This window comes from Elephas maximus, chromosome 3, assembly GCF_024166365.1.
Source record: "Elephas maximus indicus isolate mEleMax1 chromosome 3, mEleMax1 primary haplotype, whole genome shotgun sequence".
Lineage (NCBI taxonomy): Eukaryota > Metazoa > Chordata > Mammalia > Proboscidea > Elephantidae > Elephas > Elephas maximus.
The window spans coordinates 201880838-201898792 of NC_064821.1; the positions used below are offsets into that span (position 1 = coordinate 201880838).

General features: G+C 40.2%; 1 protein-coding gene across 3 annotated transcripts in view; it reads left to right on the plus strand.

The window, feature by feature from the left end:
* The window catches only part of UAP1 (UDP-N-acetylglucosamine pyrophosphorylase 1), a 41714-nt gene extending 24426 nt beyond the window's left edge, over nt 1-17288 (plus strand). The window contains exons 6-11 of one of the 3 annotated variants that reach the window (XM_049881086.1): nt 8601-8794; nt 9852-9992; nt 10800-10988; nt 12117-12170; nt 15707-15773; nt 16783-17288. In XM_049881086.1, the coding sequence (XP_049737043.1) occupies nt 8601-8794; nt 9852-9992; nt 10800-10988; nt 12117-12170; nt 15707-15773; nt 16783-16875 (738 nt within the window). In that variant the 3' untranslated portion in view covers nt 16876-17288. The remainder of the gene's footprint in view (nt 1-8600; nt 8795-9851; nt 9993-10799; nt 10989-12116; nt 12171-15706; nt 15774-16782) is intronic. The other 2 variants (XM_049881087.1, XM_049881088.1) reach the window with 2 other exon arrangements.
* Nucleotides 17289-17955: the final 667 nt, after the last annotated feature.

The window sequence follows — 17955 nt, forward strand, 5'->3', positions numbered from 1 at the left end:
AGGCCTGCCTCACAGCTAGACTCAGCGACTGTAGCACTAATTGCTGTGTAAACCAAGTCCTCAATAGTGGCTTTCCTTGCCTGGAAGAGACCGTTACTGGCCGTGTTTACTTTAAGAAATCAGTTGCTGAAGAAAAGTTTTAATTTTATTGGTATAATTTCATGTACATTTAGGATAGACTTTGCAAATTCGGGACAGATTTTTAAAAATACTCTGAAGCATGCTGAATTATTAGTTGGACAAGGCAAACAAGACAAAATCTTCAAATAGCTTTTACTGTTTGATTCTTCTGTTGGATTTTCATCTCATATGAACCTTGGTTTTATACTTGTGCGTTGCATCCAGTTCGTACATAATTATCTTCTAAACATTTAATTTAGGTCAGTGATTCCTGTGTGGGAGTAAGGTGGTGGGGTATGAGAATCACCTGTGAGGTTTTTTTTCAAATCACAGACTCTTACATTCTCCATTTGATTTTTTTTTTTTTTTTTTTTGGGCTTGTTATTTATTTATTTTAATTTTTTTTTTTTTTTTATAATAACTTTTATTAAGCTTCAAGTGAACGTTTACAAATCCAATCAGTCTGTCACATATAAGTTTACATACATCTCACTCCCTACTCCCACTTACTCTCCCCGTCTTGAGTCAGCCCTTTCAGTCTCTCCTTTCTTGACAATTTTGCCGGCTTCCCTCTCTCTCTATCCTCCCATCCCCCCTCCAGACAAGAGTTGCCAACACAATCTCAAGTGTACACCTGATATAATTAGCTCACTCTTCATCAGCGTCTCTCTCCCACCCGCTGACCAGTCCCTTTCATGTCTGATGAGTTGTCTTCAGGGATGGTTCCTGTCCTGTGTCAACAGAAGGTCTGGAGAGCATGACCTCCGGGATTCCTCCAGTCTCAGTCAGACCATTAAGTTTGGTCTTCTTATGAGAATTTGGGGTCTGCATCCCACTGCTCTCCTGCTCCCTCAGGGGTCCTCTGCTGAGCTCCCTGTCAGGGCAGTCATCGATTGTGGCCGGGCACCAACTAGTTCTTCTGGTCTCAGGATGATGTAGGTCTCTGGTTCATGTGGCCCTTTCTGTCTCTTGGGCTCTTAGTTGTCATGTGGGCTTGGTGTTCTTCATTTTCCTTTGCTCCAGGTGGGTTGAGACCAATTGTTGCATCTTAGATGGCTGCTTGTTAGCATTTAAGACCCCAGACGCCACATTTCAAAGTGGGATGCAGAATGATTTCATAATAGAATTATTTTGCCAATTGACTTAGAAGTCCCCGCAAACCATGTTCCCCAGACCCCCGCGCTTGCTCCGCTGAGCTTTGAAGCATTCATTTTATCCCGGAAACTTCTTTGCTTTTGGTCCAGTCCAATTGAGCTGACCTTCCATGTATTGAGTGTTGTCTTTCCCTTCACCTAAAGCAGTTCTTATCTACTGATTAATCAATAAAAAAACCCTCTCCCACCCTCCCTCCCTCCCCCCCTCGTAACCACAAAAGTATGTGTTCTTCTCAGGTTTACTATTTCTCAAGATCTTATAATAGTGGTCTTATACAGTATTTGTCCTTTTGCCTCTGACTCATTTCGCTCAGCATAATGCCTTCCAGGTTCCTCCATGTTATGAAATGTTTCAGAGATTCGTCACTGTTCTTTATCGATGCGTAGTATTCCATTGTGTGAATATACCACAATTTATTTACCCATTCATCCGTTGATGGACACCTTGGTTGCTTCCAACTTTTTGCTATTGTAAACAGAGCTGCAATAAACATGGGTGTGCATATATCTGTTTGTATGAAGGCTCTTGTATCTCTAGGGTATATTCCGAGGAGTGGGATTTCTGGGTTGTATGGTAGTTCTATTTCTAACTGTTTAAGATAACGCCAGATAGATTTCCAAAGTGGTTGTACCATTTTACATTCCCACCAGCAGTGTATGAGAGTTCCAATCTCTCCGCAGCCTCTCCAACATTTATTATTTTGTGTTTTTTGGATTAATGCCAGCCTTGCTGGTGTGAGATGGAATCTCATCGTAGTTTTAATTTGCATTTCTCTAATGGCTAATGATCGAGAGCATTTTCTCATGTATCTGTTGGCTGCCTGAATATCTTCTTTAGAGAAATGTGTGTTCATATCCTTTGCCCACTTCTTGATTGGGTTGTTTGTCTTTTTGTGGTTGAGTTTTGACAGAATCATGTAGATTTTAGAGATCAGGCGCTGGTCGGAGATGTCATAGCTGAAAATTCTTTCCCAATCTGTAGGTGGTCTTTTTACTCTTTTGGTGAAGTCTTTAGATGAGCATAGGTGTTTGATTTTTAGGAGCTCCCAGTTATCGGGTTTCTCTTCATCATTTTTGGTAATGTTTTGTATTCTGTTTATACCTTGTATTAGGGCTCCTAGGGTTGTCCCAATTTTTTCTTCCATGATCTTTATCGTTTTAGTCTTTATGTTTAGGTCTTTGATCCACTTGGAGTTAGTTTTTGTGCATGGTGTGAGGTATGGGTCCTGTTTCATTTTTTTGCAAATGGATATCCAGTTATGCCAGCACCATTTGTTAAAAAGGCTGTCTTTTCCCCAGTTAATTGACACTGGTCCTTTGTCAAATATCAGCTGCTCATACGTGGATGGATCTATGTCTGGGTTCTCAATTCTGTTCCATTGGTCTATGTGTCTGTTGTTGTACCAATACCAGGCTGTTTTGACTACTGTGGCTGTATAATAGGTTCTGAAGTCAGGTAAGGTGAGGCCTCCCACTTTCTTCTTCTTTTTCAGTAGTGCTTTGCTTATCCGGGGCTTCTTTCCCTTCCATATGAAATTGGTGATTTGTTTCTCTATCCCCTTAAAATATGACATTGGAATTTGGATCGGAAGTGCGTTAAATGTATAGATGGCTTTTGGTAGAATAGACATTTTTACTATGTTAAGTCTTCCTATCCATGAGCAAGGTATGTTTTTCCACTTAAGTATGTCCTTTTGAATTTCTTGTAGTAGAGCTTTGTAGTTTTCTTTGTATAGGTCTTTTACATCCTTGGTAAGATTTATTCCTAAGTATCTTATCTTCGTGGGGGCTACCGTGAATGGTATTGATTTGGTTATTTCCTCTTCGGTGTTCTTTTTGTTGATGTAGAGGAATCCAAGTGATTTTTGTATGTTTATTTTATAACCTGAGACTCTGCCAAACTCTTCTATTAGTTTCAGTAGTTTTCTGGAGGATTCCTTAGGGTTTTCTGTGTATATAATCACGTCATCTGCAAATAGTGATAACTTTACTTCTTCCTTGCCAATCCGGATACCTTTTATTTCTTTGTCTAGCCTGATTGCCCTGGCTAAGACTTCCAACACGATGTTGAATAAGAGCGGTGATAAAGGGCATCCTTGTCTGGTTCCCGTTCTCAAGGGAAATGCTTTCAGGTTCTCTCCATTTAGAGTGATATTGGCTGTTGGCTTTGCATAGATGCCCTTTATTATGTTGAGGAATTTTCCTTCAATTCCTATTTTGGTAAGAGTTTTTATCATAAATGGGTGTTGGACTTTGTCAAATGCCTTTTCTGCATCAATTGATAAGATCATGTGGTTTTTGTCTTTTGTTTTATTTATGTGATGGATTACATTAATGGTTTTTCTGATATTAAACCAGCCTTGCATACCTGGTATAAATCCCACTTGATCAGGGTGAATTATTTTTTTGATGTGTTGTTGGATTCTATTGGCTAGAATTTTGTTGAGGATTTTTGCATCAATGTTCATGAGGGATATAGGTCTATAATTTTCTTTTTTTGTAATGTCTTTACCTGGTTTTGGTATCAGGGAGATGGTGGCTTCATAGAATGGGTTGGGTAGTATTCCGTCATTTTCTATGCTTTGGAATACCTTTAGTAGTAGTGGTGTTAAGTCTTCTCTGAAAATTTGGTAGAACTCTGCAGTGAAGCCGTCCGGGCCAGGACTTTTTTTTGTTGGGAGTTTTTTGATTACCGTTTCAATCTCTTTTTTTGTTATGGGTCTATTTAGTTGTTCTGCTTCTGAATGTGTTAGTTTAGGTAGGTAGTGTTTTTCAAGGAATTCATCCATTTCTTCTAGGTTTTCAAATTTGTTAGAGTACAATTTTTCATAATAATCTGAAATGATTCTTTTAATTTCATTTGGTTCTGTTGTGATGTGGTCCTTCTCATTTCTTATTCGGGTTATTTGTTTCCTTTCCTGTATTTCTTTAGTCAGTCTAGCCAATGGTTTATCAATTTTGTTAATTTTTTCAAAGAACCAGCTTTTGGCTTTGTTAATTGTTTCAATTGTTTTTCTGTTCTCTAATTCATTTAGTTCAGCTCTAATTTTTATTATTTGTTTTCTTCTGGTGCCTGATGGATTCTTTTGTTGCTCACTTTCTATTTGTTCAAGTTGTAGGGACAGTTCTCTGATTTTGGCTCTTTCTTCTTTTTGTATGTGTGCATTTATTGATATAAATTGACCTCTGAGCACTGCTTTTGCTGTGTCCCAGAGGTTTTGATAGGAAGTATTTTCATTCTCGTTGCTTTCTATGAATTTCCTTATTCCCTCCTTGATGTCTTCTATAACCCAGTCTTTTTTCAGGAGGGTATTGTTCATTTTCCAAGTATTTGATTTCTTTTCCCTCGTTCTTCTGTTATTGATCTCTAGTTTTATTGCCTTGTGGTCTGAGAAGATGCTTTGTAATATTTCGATGTTTTGGACTCTGCAAAGGTTTGTTTTATGACCTAATATGTGGTCTATTCTAGAGAATGTTCCATGTGCGCTAGAAAAAAAAGTATATTTTGCAGCAGTTGGGTGGAGAGTTCTGTATAAGTCAATGAGGTCAAGTTGGTTGATTGTTGTAATTAGATCTTCCGTGTCTCTGTTGAGCTTCTTACTGGATGTCCTGTCCTTCTCCGAAAGGGGTGTGTTGAAGTCTCCTACTATAATTGTGGAGGTATCTATCTCGCTTTTCAGTTCTGTTAAAATTTGATTTATATATCTTGCAGCCCTGTCATTGGGTGCGTAAATATTTAATATGGTTATGTCTTCCTGATCAATTGTCCCTTTTATCATTATATAGTGTCCTTCTTTATCCTTTGTGGTGGATTTAAGTCTAAAGTCTATTTTGTCAGAAATTAATATTGCTACTCCTCTTCTTTTTTGCTTATTGTTTGCTTGATATACTTTTTTCCATCCTTTGAGTTTTAGTTTGTTTGTGTCTCTAAGTCTAAGGTGTGTCTCTTGTAGGCAGCATATAGATGGATCGTGTTTCTTTATCCAGTCTGTGACTCTCTGTCTCTTTATTGGTGCATTTAGTCCATTTACATTCAGGGTAATTATAGATAAATAAGTTTTTAGTGCTGTCATTTTGATGCCTTTTTATGTGTGTTGTTGACAATTTCATTTTTCCACATACTTTTTTGTGCTGAGGCGTTTTTCTTAGTAAATTGTGAGATCCTCACTTTCATAGTGTTTGACTTTATGTTAGTTGAGTCGTTACGTTTTTCTTGGTTTTTGTCTTGAGTTATAGAGTTGTTATACCTTTTTGTGGTTACCTCATTATATACCCCTATTTTTCTAAGTAAAAACCTAACTTGTATTGTTCTATATCGCCTTGTATCACTCTCCATATGGCAGTTCAATGCCTCCTGTATTTAGTCCCTCTTTTTGATTATTGTGATCTTTTACCTATTGACTTCCATGATTCCCTGTTATGTGTATTTTTTTTTTAATTAATCTTAATTTGTTTGTTTTTGTGATTTCCCTATTTGAGTTGATATCAGGACGTTCTGTTTTGTGACCTTGTGTTGTGCTGATATCTGATATTATTGGTTCTCTGACCAAACAATATCCTTTAGTATTTCTTGTAGCTTTGGTTTGGTTTTTGCAAATTCTCTAAACTTGTGTTTGTCTGTAAATATCTTAATTTCGCCTTCATATTTCAGAGAGAGTTTTGCTGGATATATGATCCTTGGTTGGCAGTTTTTCTCCTTCAGTGTTCTGTATATGTCGTCCCATTCCCTTCTTGCCTGCATGGTTTCTGCTGAGTAGTCAGAACATATTCTTATTGATTCTCCCTTGAAGGAAACCTTTCTTTTCTCCCTGGCTGCTTTTAAAATTTTCTGTTTATCTTTGGTTTTGGTGAGTTTGATGATAATATGTCTTGGTGTTTTTCTTTTTGGATCAATCTTAAATGGGGTTCGATGAGCATCTTGGATAGATATCCTTTCGTCTTTCATGATGTCAGGGAAGTTTTCTGTCAGAAGTTCTTCAACTATTTTCTCTGTGTTTTCTGTCCCCCCTCCCTGTTCTGGGACTCCAATCACCCGCAGGTTATCCTTCTTGATAGAGTCCCACATAATTCTTAGGGTTTCTTCATTTTTTTTAATTCTTTTATCTGATTTTTTTTCAGCTATGTTGGTGTTGATTCCCTGGTCCTCCAGATGTCCCAGTCTGCATTCTAATTGCTCGAGTCTGCTCCTCTGACTTCCTAGTGTGTTGTCTAATTCTGTTATTTTATTGTTAATCTTTTGGATTTCTACATGTTGTCTCTCTATGGATTCTTGCAACTTATTAATTTTTCCAGTATGTTCTTGAATAATCTTTTTGAGTTCTTCAACAGTTTTATCAGTGTGTTCCTTGGCTTTTTCTGCAGATATCCTAATTTCATTTGTGATATCATTAAGCATTCTGTAAATTAGTTTTTTATATTCTGTATCTGATAATTCCAAAATTGTATCTTCATTTGGGAAAGATTTTGATTCTTTTGTTTGGGGAGTTGGAGAAGCTGTCACGGTCTGCTTCTTTAAGTGGTTTGATATGGATTGTTGTCTCCGAGCCATCACTGGGAAACTAGTTTTTCCAGAAAATCCGCTAAAAAAAAACTGCAGTCAGATCCCTATCAGAGTTCTCCCTCTGGCTCAGGCTATTCAGATGTTAATGAAGCCGCCTGGGGAGGGTGGGGGAGGGAACAGAGAGATAGGAGAGTAGCACCTCAGAATATAGCCAGAGTTGCTTGTCTTGCTTGGAATGACTATTATATCTGAGATTCCCGCGGGCGCGTCGCCTATGTGTGCTGTCTGTGTGGAGATTGCCCCCGGGGGGTCTGGCCCGCTGGAGTCACGGTCAGATCCTCCGCTTCCAGCCCCACGCCCAGCGTCAAGGCTCCCCTACTGGGACGGTGCACTCTCGACTCCAAAATCAGTCGCTGCCTCCCGGGGACTTCTCGTCCCTCCAGCCGCGTGGCCGTGCCGCCCCCGTGAACCAGGTGGGCCCCCTCCCGGGGTTAGTTCAGATTGGTGGAGTAGCTCCCCGTGCTTGTGCCGCGACCGAGTGTCCCGGCTGGAACGCTGTTCTCCCCGCTCCAATACCAGTCGCTGCCTCCCGGGGACTTCTCCTACCGGCTGCGTCCCACGCCGCCCGCGCGACCCGGATGGTCACCTTCCCGGGGTTAGTTCAGGGGGTGGAGCAACTCTCCGTGTTTATGGCGTACCTGCGTGCAGTCCAAATCCCTGTGGGACGGTTCCCCGGCTCGGATGCTGCTCTTTCTGCTCCAAGATCAGTCACTGCCTCCCGGGGACTTCTCCTAACGGCTGCGTCCCACGCCGCCCGTGGAACCGGCTAGTCCCCCTCCCGGGGTTAGTTCAGGGGGGTGGAGCAGGTCTCTGTGCTTGTGCCGTACCTGACTGGTATGCTGGCTCCAGGCTCTGGAAACAATCGCTGCTTCCCCGTATTAGTTCGTTCTCCGTCTCTAAATCTGTGTTTGTTGTTCAGGGTTCGTAGATTGTTATGTATGTGATCGATTCACTTGTTTTTCCGTGTCTTTGTTGTAAGAGGGATCCGAGGTAGCGTCTGCCTAGTCCGCCATCTTGGCTCCGCCTCCTCCATTTGATTTTGATACATACCCTTCTCTCAGCTCCCCAAGCAGTCTAGAACCAGTGATAATCAAATCACTGGTTTAAAAAAAAAATTTAAAGAGTAGAATCTCTTACTTCAGACAAAATTCATTATGCAAACAGAGCAATGTAAGTGGGCTCTCTGATTGGAGTTGGAGTGGGTGCCCAGTGACTGGCCTGTTCTAACCCCCTTACCTCAAGTCTAGGTTCCTGAAAAACAAGAAATATGCTATATTCATGAATGGCAATTACAAAGGCACTGTTTTCAAATGAACTAATGATTTGAGCAATATAAAATGAGAGACAAAATGCCTTACTTCTTGAATCACCTTTTTTGTTATGAATCCCAGAGAAATTTCTTTTAATTTATTCTCAGAGTGGCTGAGCGTGGTTAAGAAATAATTAACAATAAAATACAAGCTATGTAGACTCCTCCTTTGTTTGCAGTCCAACTTCATTTCCTCTGGGCTATATGTGTATGATGGATCTTTTACTCCATGGCTTAGTTGGGTGATAAGTAGGAGGGAAATAATTTACCTCATTTCTGACTGGAAAGTCATCTGTCAAAGTATAGAAAGATGGTTAGGTGATTAAAGTTAAAAATTCCTCTTGCTTAATATCTTAAAGATTATATAAGCAACACTGTAACATGGCATTTGAAAATGGCGGAAATTCAAAAAATATTTAAATTTCTTCCTTTACTGTTGTCTTTCTTTTATGGATAGGTGGTAGAGAAAACAAACCCCACAGAACCAGTTGGAGTGGTTTGCCGAGTGGATGGAGTATACCAGGTGGTAGAATATAGTGAAATTTCCCTGGCAACAGCACAGAAACGAAGCCCAGATGGACGGCTGCTGTTTAATTCGGGAAACATCGCCAACCATTTCTTCACCGTACCATTTCTGAGAGATGTAGTCAAGTATGGGCAAGATGGGGGCCTTTGCTTCCTTTATGTGTTATTAATCAGAAATTAATCCACTTGAGAGGTAGGCAGACACCCCAAGTCCTTTACCCCACGGAATTCAGCTTCTTGGTGGATCACCTTTATCAAATGGAAATCTCCCATGTCGTAGTTGTTTTTGTAAGGTAAGCTCTTTCCTAGGGTGAGGATTAGTAGGAGCACATTTCCTAGGGCATTAGCTGGAGTCTGAAGCATTTTGCCCCCTCTTCTCTCCTCCCATGAACCGTACTAAGTTCTGGGAAAGCAAAGAAAAAGAGATGAAACACCCACGACAACTGGTAGCTTCTCAAAAATACAGGTGTGCACCTTACACCTACTTAATCAGAATTTCTGGGGTAGATCCAAGGCATCTGTCGTTTTAGAAAGCTGTCCAAAGAGTTCTAACACAGCTGATTCCCAGACTAGCATTTAGGAAGTAGTACTTTGAAGAGTGAAGAAAAAAGAACTTGATACCTGGATACCAGCATGGTAGGGCAGTGCCCCAAAGAATAAAATAAGAGCTGTTTTATCTCACCAGACTTTTTAAATGAACATTCTCATTACCTCATTCTTCATTTGATGGCATCTAGGTAATCAAGATGACCATCCACTTTTTAAAAAGTTAATAAGCTTTATTTTAGAATATCGACCCCAGTTCCAAAGTATTCCTATTCCACTATGTCACAGGTAACTGTTACTCGTTTATCCATAGTGACTCATCTTTCCATCTCAGACCTGAAGGGATCTCAGTTGGGAAAGTTGGGGCAAAGAGCAGGGCATCTTATAAAAGACGCGGAAATTATGGGGAAACACTTGTATCGAGCCGTGTATTTTTTTTTGTAGAGGTCATTTGATTAATATAAGGAAATGAATGGAGACAGCTGTTCATTTACTATTTAAATATGAACTGAAACTTAACAAATGCCCTTCACTTTGAAAATCTTAGTACTGGTTGTTGATGCATTTGCACCTGAGTTTTATCAGATTTTCTGGTGTTTTCAGTCCAGAAAGTAATTGTATCTTTTTTTCTTCTTAGTGTTTATGAACCTCAGTTGCAGCACCATGTGGCTCAGAAGAAGATTCCGTATGTGGATTCACAGGGGCAGTTAGTTCAGCCAGACAAACCAAATGGAATAAAGATGGAAAAATTTGTCTTTGACATCTTCCAGTTTGCAAAGTATGTTTCGAATAGCACCAGTAAGGTGATATATGTCCTGAAATGCTGTTTTTACTCTCTTAGGCAAGAAACTGTTTTAAAGAAACATTCGATAGCACATATGTCAGCTACGGTATTTTGACCATGGTGTACTGTCTAGATTCATTATAATTCCGTAGTATAAAACCACCAATTCAGGAATGTGGTCTGAGTTGCCAAAGAGTACATTTTTTTAAATCAATTAATTCATTTTCTGGTTCTATAAAATTTTTAAAGTCATTTATTTTGGTTGAGAGACTGAAAAAGGTTGAGATAAAGAATTGAGCCATTTTGTGCATAGGATAGATTACCGACCTTTGAGTAAATGTTTCCGTGAACGTGGTTGTAGATTCTGTACCTCGCTGTAAAAGATCACATTTGGTGTTGAGATACATGTCTCAGAATCTGACTGATACGAAAACGCAGAAGACAAAGTAGCTGTGTAAGATTAATCTCCCCGGGTACATTTCTGCATCATCCTTTTTGCCTGCTCACCCCCCACCGGAGCGGATGCTAATATGATCTTTTTACGTGAGGCTTTCACATCTTTCTGACCTAAGCTGAAGTGTTTTATACTTGGGAGTGGAAACGATATCTCAGTTTTGCACTGGAGAAGGAATTCCAGCTTTTGTCAGCAAAGAGATGAGTGTTATTTCATTCAGCACTCATTTGAAATTGGATTAAGAGAGCATATTATTGAAGACCAAAGACTTAGCTCTGTAGAGAGGAGTCAGAAGGCGTGTATGCAGTTTTATGTCGTGATGAAGTCTTTTTATGGTCCCACTCTAGGAAGTTTGTGGTGTATGAAGTATTACGGGAAGATGAGTTTTCCCCGCTGAAGAACGCAGACAGTCAGAATGGGAAGGACAACCCTACTACTGCAAGACATGCTTTGATGTCCCTTCACCACTGCTGGGTCCTCAATGCGGGGGGCCACTTCATAGATGAAAACGGCTCTCGCCTTCCAGCAATTCCCCGGTAAGTCAACATCTTTTCTCTTTCTGTGAATGCTTTTTTGGTTTTTTCCTCTTGGACTTCTTTGTCGTCTCTTTCTGATGTAGTCCTAGATCTTTTTTAACAGAAGCAGAATATTCATGTAGGCAGTTCCTGATGTGAAATAATGAAACCTTTGTCCATTGCAAAGAGAAGGATAGCTTTACTCCCTCTTAAAGAGGAATCTCTTGTTTGGATACATCTCCACCAGGTCAGTGAGATGACTCCTGCTGAATAATGGTGAGAAGCTAATTCCTTTGGTGTACCGTATGGTTAAAGGCCATCAGTGGCATGCCGTACCACAGCCAAGTCCGTGTGCTGTCAGTGTTTCAGCCACAGAGGGTTGGTTGTTGCTGCTCGGGTATCTGTGGCCTCAGTACAAGCAAGCGCTGTGCATGAGACCCACAAAAGACTCGCCACCCACAGGCTGCCCTTGAGAAGCAGGACCGCCACAGTTCTCACCACCGTCCTTTAAGGCTGCCGAGGAAGGTGTCAGAAGGGGAGTGAATGCCAGTTTACATTCACTTTGTATTCATTGAAACTGAAATTTGAGAAATGTTTTGGGTTTTTAGAAGTTAAAAAAAAAAAAAAGTACTTACAGCTATACCTATCCAAGATAAAGCACGTTTAAGTTAAGTGGTTCTTATATTTTATGATAAAACTTACATCGGCACCTAGAATTCTCCCCTTCTAAATCATTCAGTATTTCCATACTTATGTAAAAAAACATTGTGCCATATAATTTACGTTCTTAAAGGATGAAATGGTTGGCCGCATGTACTAGAATGCCTTCATAAATGTCAAAACATTGTGCCTTGGCACTTATTGGCGCCATTATTGTGTATTCACAATTAAGAGCAGTGGTGGCCTCTGTCTTGCAGTCCCAGGCCATTTTCCAGCTTCTGTCTCGGCAGCGAGCCTGCTCTGTGGCATGTCAGATTGCCCTCATGCTTCATCTCTGGCCGTTAAGTTGGTTTTTCCCCCCTCTGGTCTCCCTTGCCCGGTTTATGGCTTACCATAAATACATGCCATTGGTCAAGTATATTTTGCACCCCCACTTCATTGTTATTGTTTGATTTGTTTCCATTTCCATTAATGCTTATTTATTCCTAGTAGTGGTGCTACAAATGGAAAGTCAGAGACCATCACAGCTGATGTCAATCACAAGTAAATATACCAGCCTACCTGCAGTGCATGGTGACGGGGCTGTGCTTCCCTCCGTACTAACTGGCATTGTAGTTAGTGCTCTGTCTCTCGGGGGAATGAGGGAGAATGGCTGACGCTTTGGTGGGGGTGTACTGCTTACCTGGTAGCAGGTACCTGTCTGGGTGACGCTAACTCAGAATCTCAGTGCATGCTGGAAATGGGGAGCATGCTTTACTAAAGAATCCTGCCTGTTGGAGCCTGCGGTAGCAAGTTTACAGGTGGTAGGTAAGATTCGGAGCAGGTGACAGACCACGGAGAACACGTTTGGATCCCAGGGCACCCCTGTAGCCTAAGCCCACCTAGGCGAAAATGGCGTTCTGCAGATCTGTCTCACTGAATGGGCCGTGTGCTGTTGGTGTAAAGCTAACTGCTCCTGGCACGGCTGATGACCTTTAGTGTGGAGAAAACAGTTATTTGGATTTGCTCTACATTCACAGCTCTCATTTGTGGTCATCGTGCATTCATTTTATTCAGTTATTATCCTGCTCATGAGAAAAGTATCTTTTTGTCCTAGTGGTGGGGGGCTTTTTTTTTTTGGTGGGGGGCTTTAGCTAGAAGTAGCACAGATTTCTCTCATCTGGGTACAGACAGAAGAGCTTGAGAAAGCCATTATTTTCGTAGCTAAAGAGACAGCTTGATATCCTTGCTAAGTTTTGTTTGAAATGTACGATTTTAAGATAATTGGAGAAATGTGTACAGGGCAAAGGATCTGGAGACGGAAGTCATTTTAGAGATCGCATAGCACTGACGTCAGTTTCACACACATGCGTTTTCCTGCCACTGCCGCTCATCTTCGTGCTGTGGAGACGCGCCCAGGGAGTGTCAGCACTTCTGTGATGTGTGGCCTTGTAGACCAGGAAGTGGGCTCGCAAATCTGGCTGGTCTTTTCTAGGAGCCGTAGCTGACTATTGTCTCTTAGGCCATGGGAGCTGCGTGCAGCGCTCTCTGTCCTTTCTGCCTCATCTGCCATTTTTAATTCCTGGAAGCAAGATGATTTTGTAATTAAAGAAATAAAGTTTTGGCCCTAAATTTTCTTCTCATTGAACTGCAGCTTTTACCCTAAAGAGTAAAATAGTTTCTTAATTATATACCTGAAAACAACATTTAGCTATCTCAGCCAAGATACAAAAAGGTTTAAACATTGTTAGCTCTTGTTTGGGGTCTTTTATGTAGTAATCCCCTCGCCCCGCCCCCGCTGCCACACACATTACATCATTTCAGCCATTTGTAGAATCATTAAACTGAAATAAAAATTTAGACCCCAGTAAGATCATGGGTGCAGAAATAGTTCTTGCTGAAATCCTTAGCACCAAAGGATGCCCTCAGAGTGGATGAGGATTACTAAAAAGTGAGAGATGGAAAAGAACGATTTTGTGTAAAATAGGGAAGAAACAGATTGGAGATATTCCAAAAGAATGGAAGCAAGGATGCTGAGTTTGGACAAAATGACATTATTTTTTACCGGAAAGCCTGTTGAACAGTGTTAGATGCTAAGAGTTTGCTTGGCTAAAGAATTGGGGGCAATAGTGTTACTGGACTGGTTTGCTTATAAGCTGAGATTTTACATTTGGTCATGGTAGCTGCTGTCTTCCTTCCTCTAGAACATACAACTTTATTTATTAACTTTCTTGGTTTCTTTGGGTATCTTTGTTGTGCTAGGAGGGAAGTTATATTCAGACCAGCTGTATGTTCCTCAGGGTCAAAATAATCTTTTGATCCTGGTATACTAAATCCTCCAGGGGTTCAGATGGAACTGACTATATATAGCTTATCAGTGGGGTGGGCCATCATTTTTACAGTCAGGTTCAATGTGACTCTGAGTTGCCCCAGAGGGTCTGGGCCAAACCCCTTGAGCCCTTTTGATAGAATCTGGCACATGTCTAGAGAGATGTGTGCTAGTCTGTGCATAGTCTTTTCTCCAGCAGTTGTCTGTTATCCATGTACCCTCATAGTTCATTATTCATTTAGCCAACAAGCATTGGTAGGCCTGCTAACAACCTTAGCAGTGTGCTAGATGCTGAAGTATCTACATGAGAGAAGCAAGTCATTTCTTAAAGCCTGTTGGGAGGCTCGAGATACATAGACATAATAGTTAAATAGCATCATTAGGCAGTATGTGATTTCATGCTAAATGTGTAGTACAAACAATAATTGCTCTAGGAGGTCAGTGACTTAGCAGTTGTCATATGTATATATACATATATATATATATGTAATAAATAAATGTGGTTGTCAAGGGAATATTGGCTTTGACCTAACCTTGGAGGATGGGTATGATTTGGATAGCCAGGGGATCACACCTGAGAATGACTTGGAGTAATCCAGGAGAGAGTGACTGGCCTGGTGTGGGTGGAAAGTAGCAGGATAAGTAAGATGGAGTAGGGTATAAAGCATCTTGGATACCTAACTAAATGGTTTTAGTTAGAGAAAGGTTGGCCTGTGGCTATCTCAGAAGCCCTCTGATGTTACTGACTCCACCAAAGCCTGAGTCTGTGTACTTGGCAAAGCAAAGAAAAGCTATGGTTTGAGGCTGCAGGAGACTAGATTTTTGTGCCTTGTGTCCTGTTGGTAAGATTCTTGAAACAGTGAATAACCCAGAGGCCAAATGACTGTAAACATACTGGAAATACTATTTATTGACTTTTGTGTTAGATAATTTCGAAACTCAGGATGCAAATGCTATCAGTGTGAGAGTGTGTGCCTTCACTTGGGTGCATTCTGTGTTAGCTGTTGAAAAAGGGACTTTTGCTAACAGTAACAGAGAAGCACTTTGAAATATATTGAGTAAATCAGCTCAGCTAATCTAGAAATTTAGAGTGTACAGAAAAACATGTCCTGGGAAATAATAGAGCTGACCTTTAGAACAATAGTGTCCAATAGAAATTCTACAAGGAAGGGACTATTCTGCATCTGTACTGTCCAGTTTGGTAGTCATTTGTGGCTACTAAGCACTTGAAATGTGGCTATTATGATCGAGGAACTGAATTTTTAATTTTTTTAAAATTTAGATTTAAGTTTAAATAGCCGCAAGTGGCTGGTGGCTGCTATACTGGACACTGCAGCTTTAGAATGTTTGTCAGCATTCCTGTCTAACTGACAAGGTTGTGGTGAGGATCAATATGAAACTTGAAGTACTCCAGACACCTAGCACTGGGCCTGGCACATGGAATATACTCAATAAATAGTTCCTTCCTTTATCTGATGGAAACTTGGAAATGATAAACAGCGATATGTACATAAGGGGATAGTGTGTCAACATTGGTGATGTCCTTTAAAGAGCTACCAGTAATTCCTTGTACTTGCTGCAAATAGTATCTTGCTGACCGTTGTAATTCCATGTTAACTTAATCTTCAGGGAATTTAGCGATCGTCAGAATAGGATCCATTCTATTTGCTCAATCTGCAAGCTTCTCTGAGGAAAGTTATGGTCTGTACCTTCACGGTGGCAAGTAACATGGGAAGCAAAGTGTTTAACAAGTGTTTGGTTTTTTTCTTAGCCTGAAGGATGCCAATGATGTACCAATCCAGTGTGAAATCTCTCCTCTTGTCTCCTATGCTGGAGAAGTAAGTTTGCACTGCTTTTCTTCCTTTTCTTGCAAGAGTAGGATTCTGGAATGGTTTTAATTTAAGTGTATTTGCCCTTACGGGAGATGCAGCATCTTCTGATGGTCCTGCCCTCAGGAACTGTCCTGGGGATGAGCTGAGAAGCTGTGTTCTGAATCCTCTTTGAGAAGTCCTCTTATGGCTTTGCATGTGTCTCATAAGTGGGTTAGTTGCCATTAACAGAATATCTTTACTGTCTAGTCCGTTTCACCTGTATATTGAAATGCAATGGGCTTAAAAAAATACGTAGTCAACTTTGTTTTTAGATGTCATCTTTTTATTGCAGTGTCATTTTTCCTCTCAGAGACTATTTTGTTCATATACCTAGTGCTCTTCTAAAACCAGGGAATTTAGGAGTCCCTAGTGTCTCCATGGAAACCCTGGTGGTGTACTGGTTAAGAGCTATGGCTACTAACCAAAAGGTCAGCAGTTCAAATCCACCAGGCACTCCTTGGAAACCCTGTAGGGCAGTTCTCCTGTCCTTTAGGGTTGCTATGAGTCAAAATTGACTTGAAGGCAATGGGTTAGGGTCTCCATGAGTCAGAATCCACTCGACAGCAGTGGGTTTGGTTTGAGTTTTGGAACATTCTAAGTATAGAGTATTTTTTTCTAGAGCTCCTTGTCAGTATTGGTTAATTCCAGTGTCAGAGACAGCCACCTTGCCTAGAAATTAACTCTATTGAGGGATGATTATAGGAAGAATGAATGTCATATTAACTTTAAAAATTATAATGTAATCAGAATAATTTTATTCTTTATTGTTTGTTTTTTTACTTCTATAATTCCATAAGTGGGCCATTAAGTTCAGTTTAAAAACTATACTGTATAGCTTTTTCTTGAGATTTAAATTTTTACATCTTAACCCAACTTCTGGTATTCACATTTTAAGTCATTAGTACAGCTACTAAGTCCAGCATTGCATGGTTAGTGTCCATCAGTGCTCTGTGTTTCATTTCAATCTTCCTTTTAGGGCCTAGAAAGTTATGTGGCGGATAAAGAATTCCATGCACCTTTAATCATTGACGAGAATGGAATCCATGAGCTGGTGAAGAATGGTATATGAGCCAGACGCCATGTGCCACCGTAATAGGAAGAGCTTTTATTTTTGATAGACCGACTGTGACTCTAAAGGACTTCTGGAAGACTGAAGTTTGAAGATCCAGGTGTCTGAACCTCAGAAAGCATTTTTGTTGTTGTCAACTCATTGAAGGTCTTATTTATATTTTTTCAATTGTATATTTTTTTCCCAAGCCAAGAAACACATTGACCATCCAGGAAATTTTCTACGGCTTAAGTATAATCAGGATGTTCAACATCGCTTTACTTGGGAGCTGGAAGCATTTGTTTCCAAAATTGTACATAGTAACAGTATGTCACTGTACATGTTGAAAGATTTCTATGGTACTAAAAGTTTTGTTTTATCAAACATTAAATTTTTTTTAAAAATAATTGGATAGTGAAATAAACTTTTCTTCTTGTCTCTGGAGTGTCATTTGTACCTTGAGGAAATTATACCATTGGGAAAATATGAAACTTGGGAGAAACTTTGAGATTATGCGTAAAGACAAATTGACACGTCTGTGAGATTGCAGAGGCATAGAGCTTTTTTCCATGACTATGAGACTCACACTTTATCTTTCTATCACTTTATAATACTGGCTCTTACTTTACAACCAGATATGATTTTGGCCCCCACGGAATATTTGGCAGTGTCTGGAGACATTTGGGTTATTGTAACTGGGAGGGTGAGGTGGTGCTATTGGCATCTAGTGCATAGATGCCAGGGATGTTGCTACACATCCCACAATGCACATTGTAGCTCTCTACAACAAAGAATTACCTGGCCCCAAATGTCGATAGTGTCGAGATAGAGACACTCTGCTTCATGCTGTTTTACTTTTTTGCCCAAGTATTTGGTGGCACTTAGGAATTCAAATAAATACAGTTCCTGGATTTCCTCAGGCAAGTTAATCACTGTCATCCCAGTTTTATTCAGCTAGAGGATTAAAAAAGAAAGGTGGTTCTTTAAACACGGGCCATAGATCATTAGTCATTAGTTAGGGTTCTCCATGTCTAAAATGTGGTTTGCGTAAAAATGTTGGGCTTTAAAAATAAATTTTATGCGACATTAAGTATTGACCAA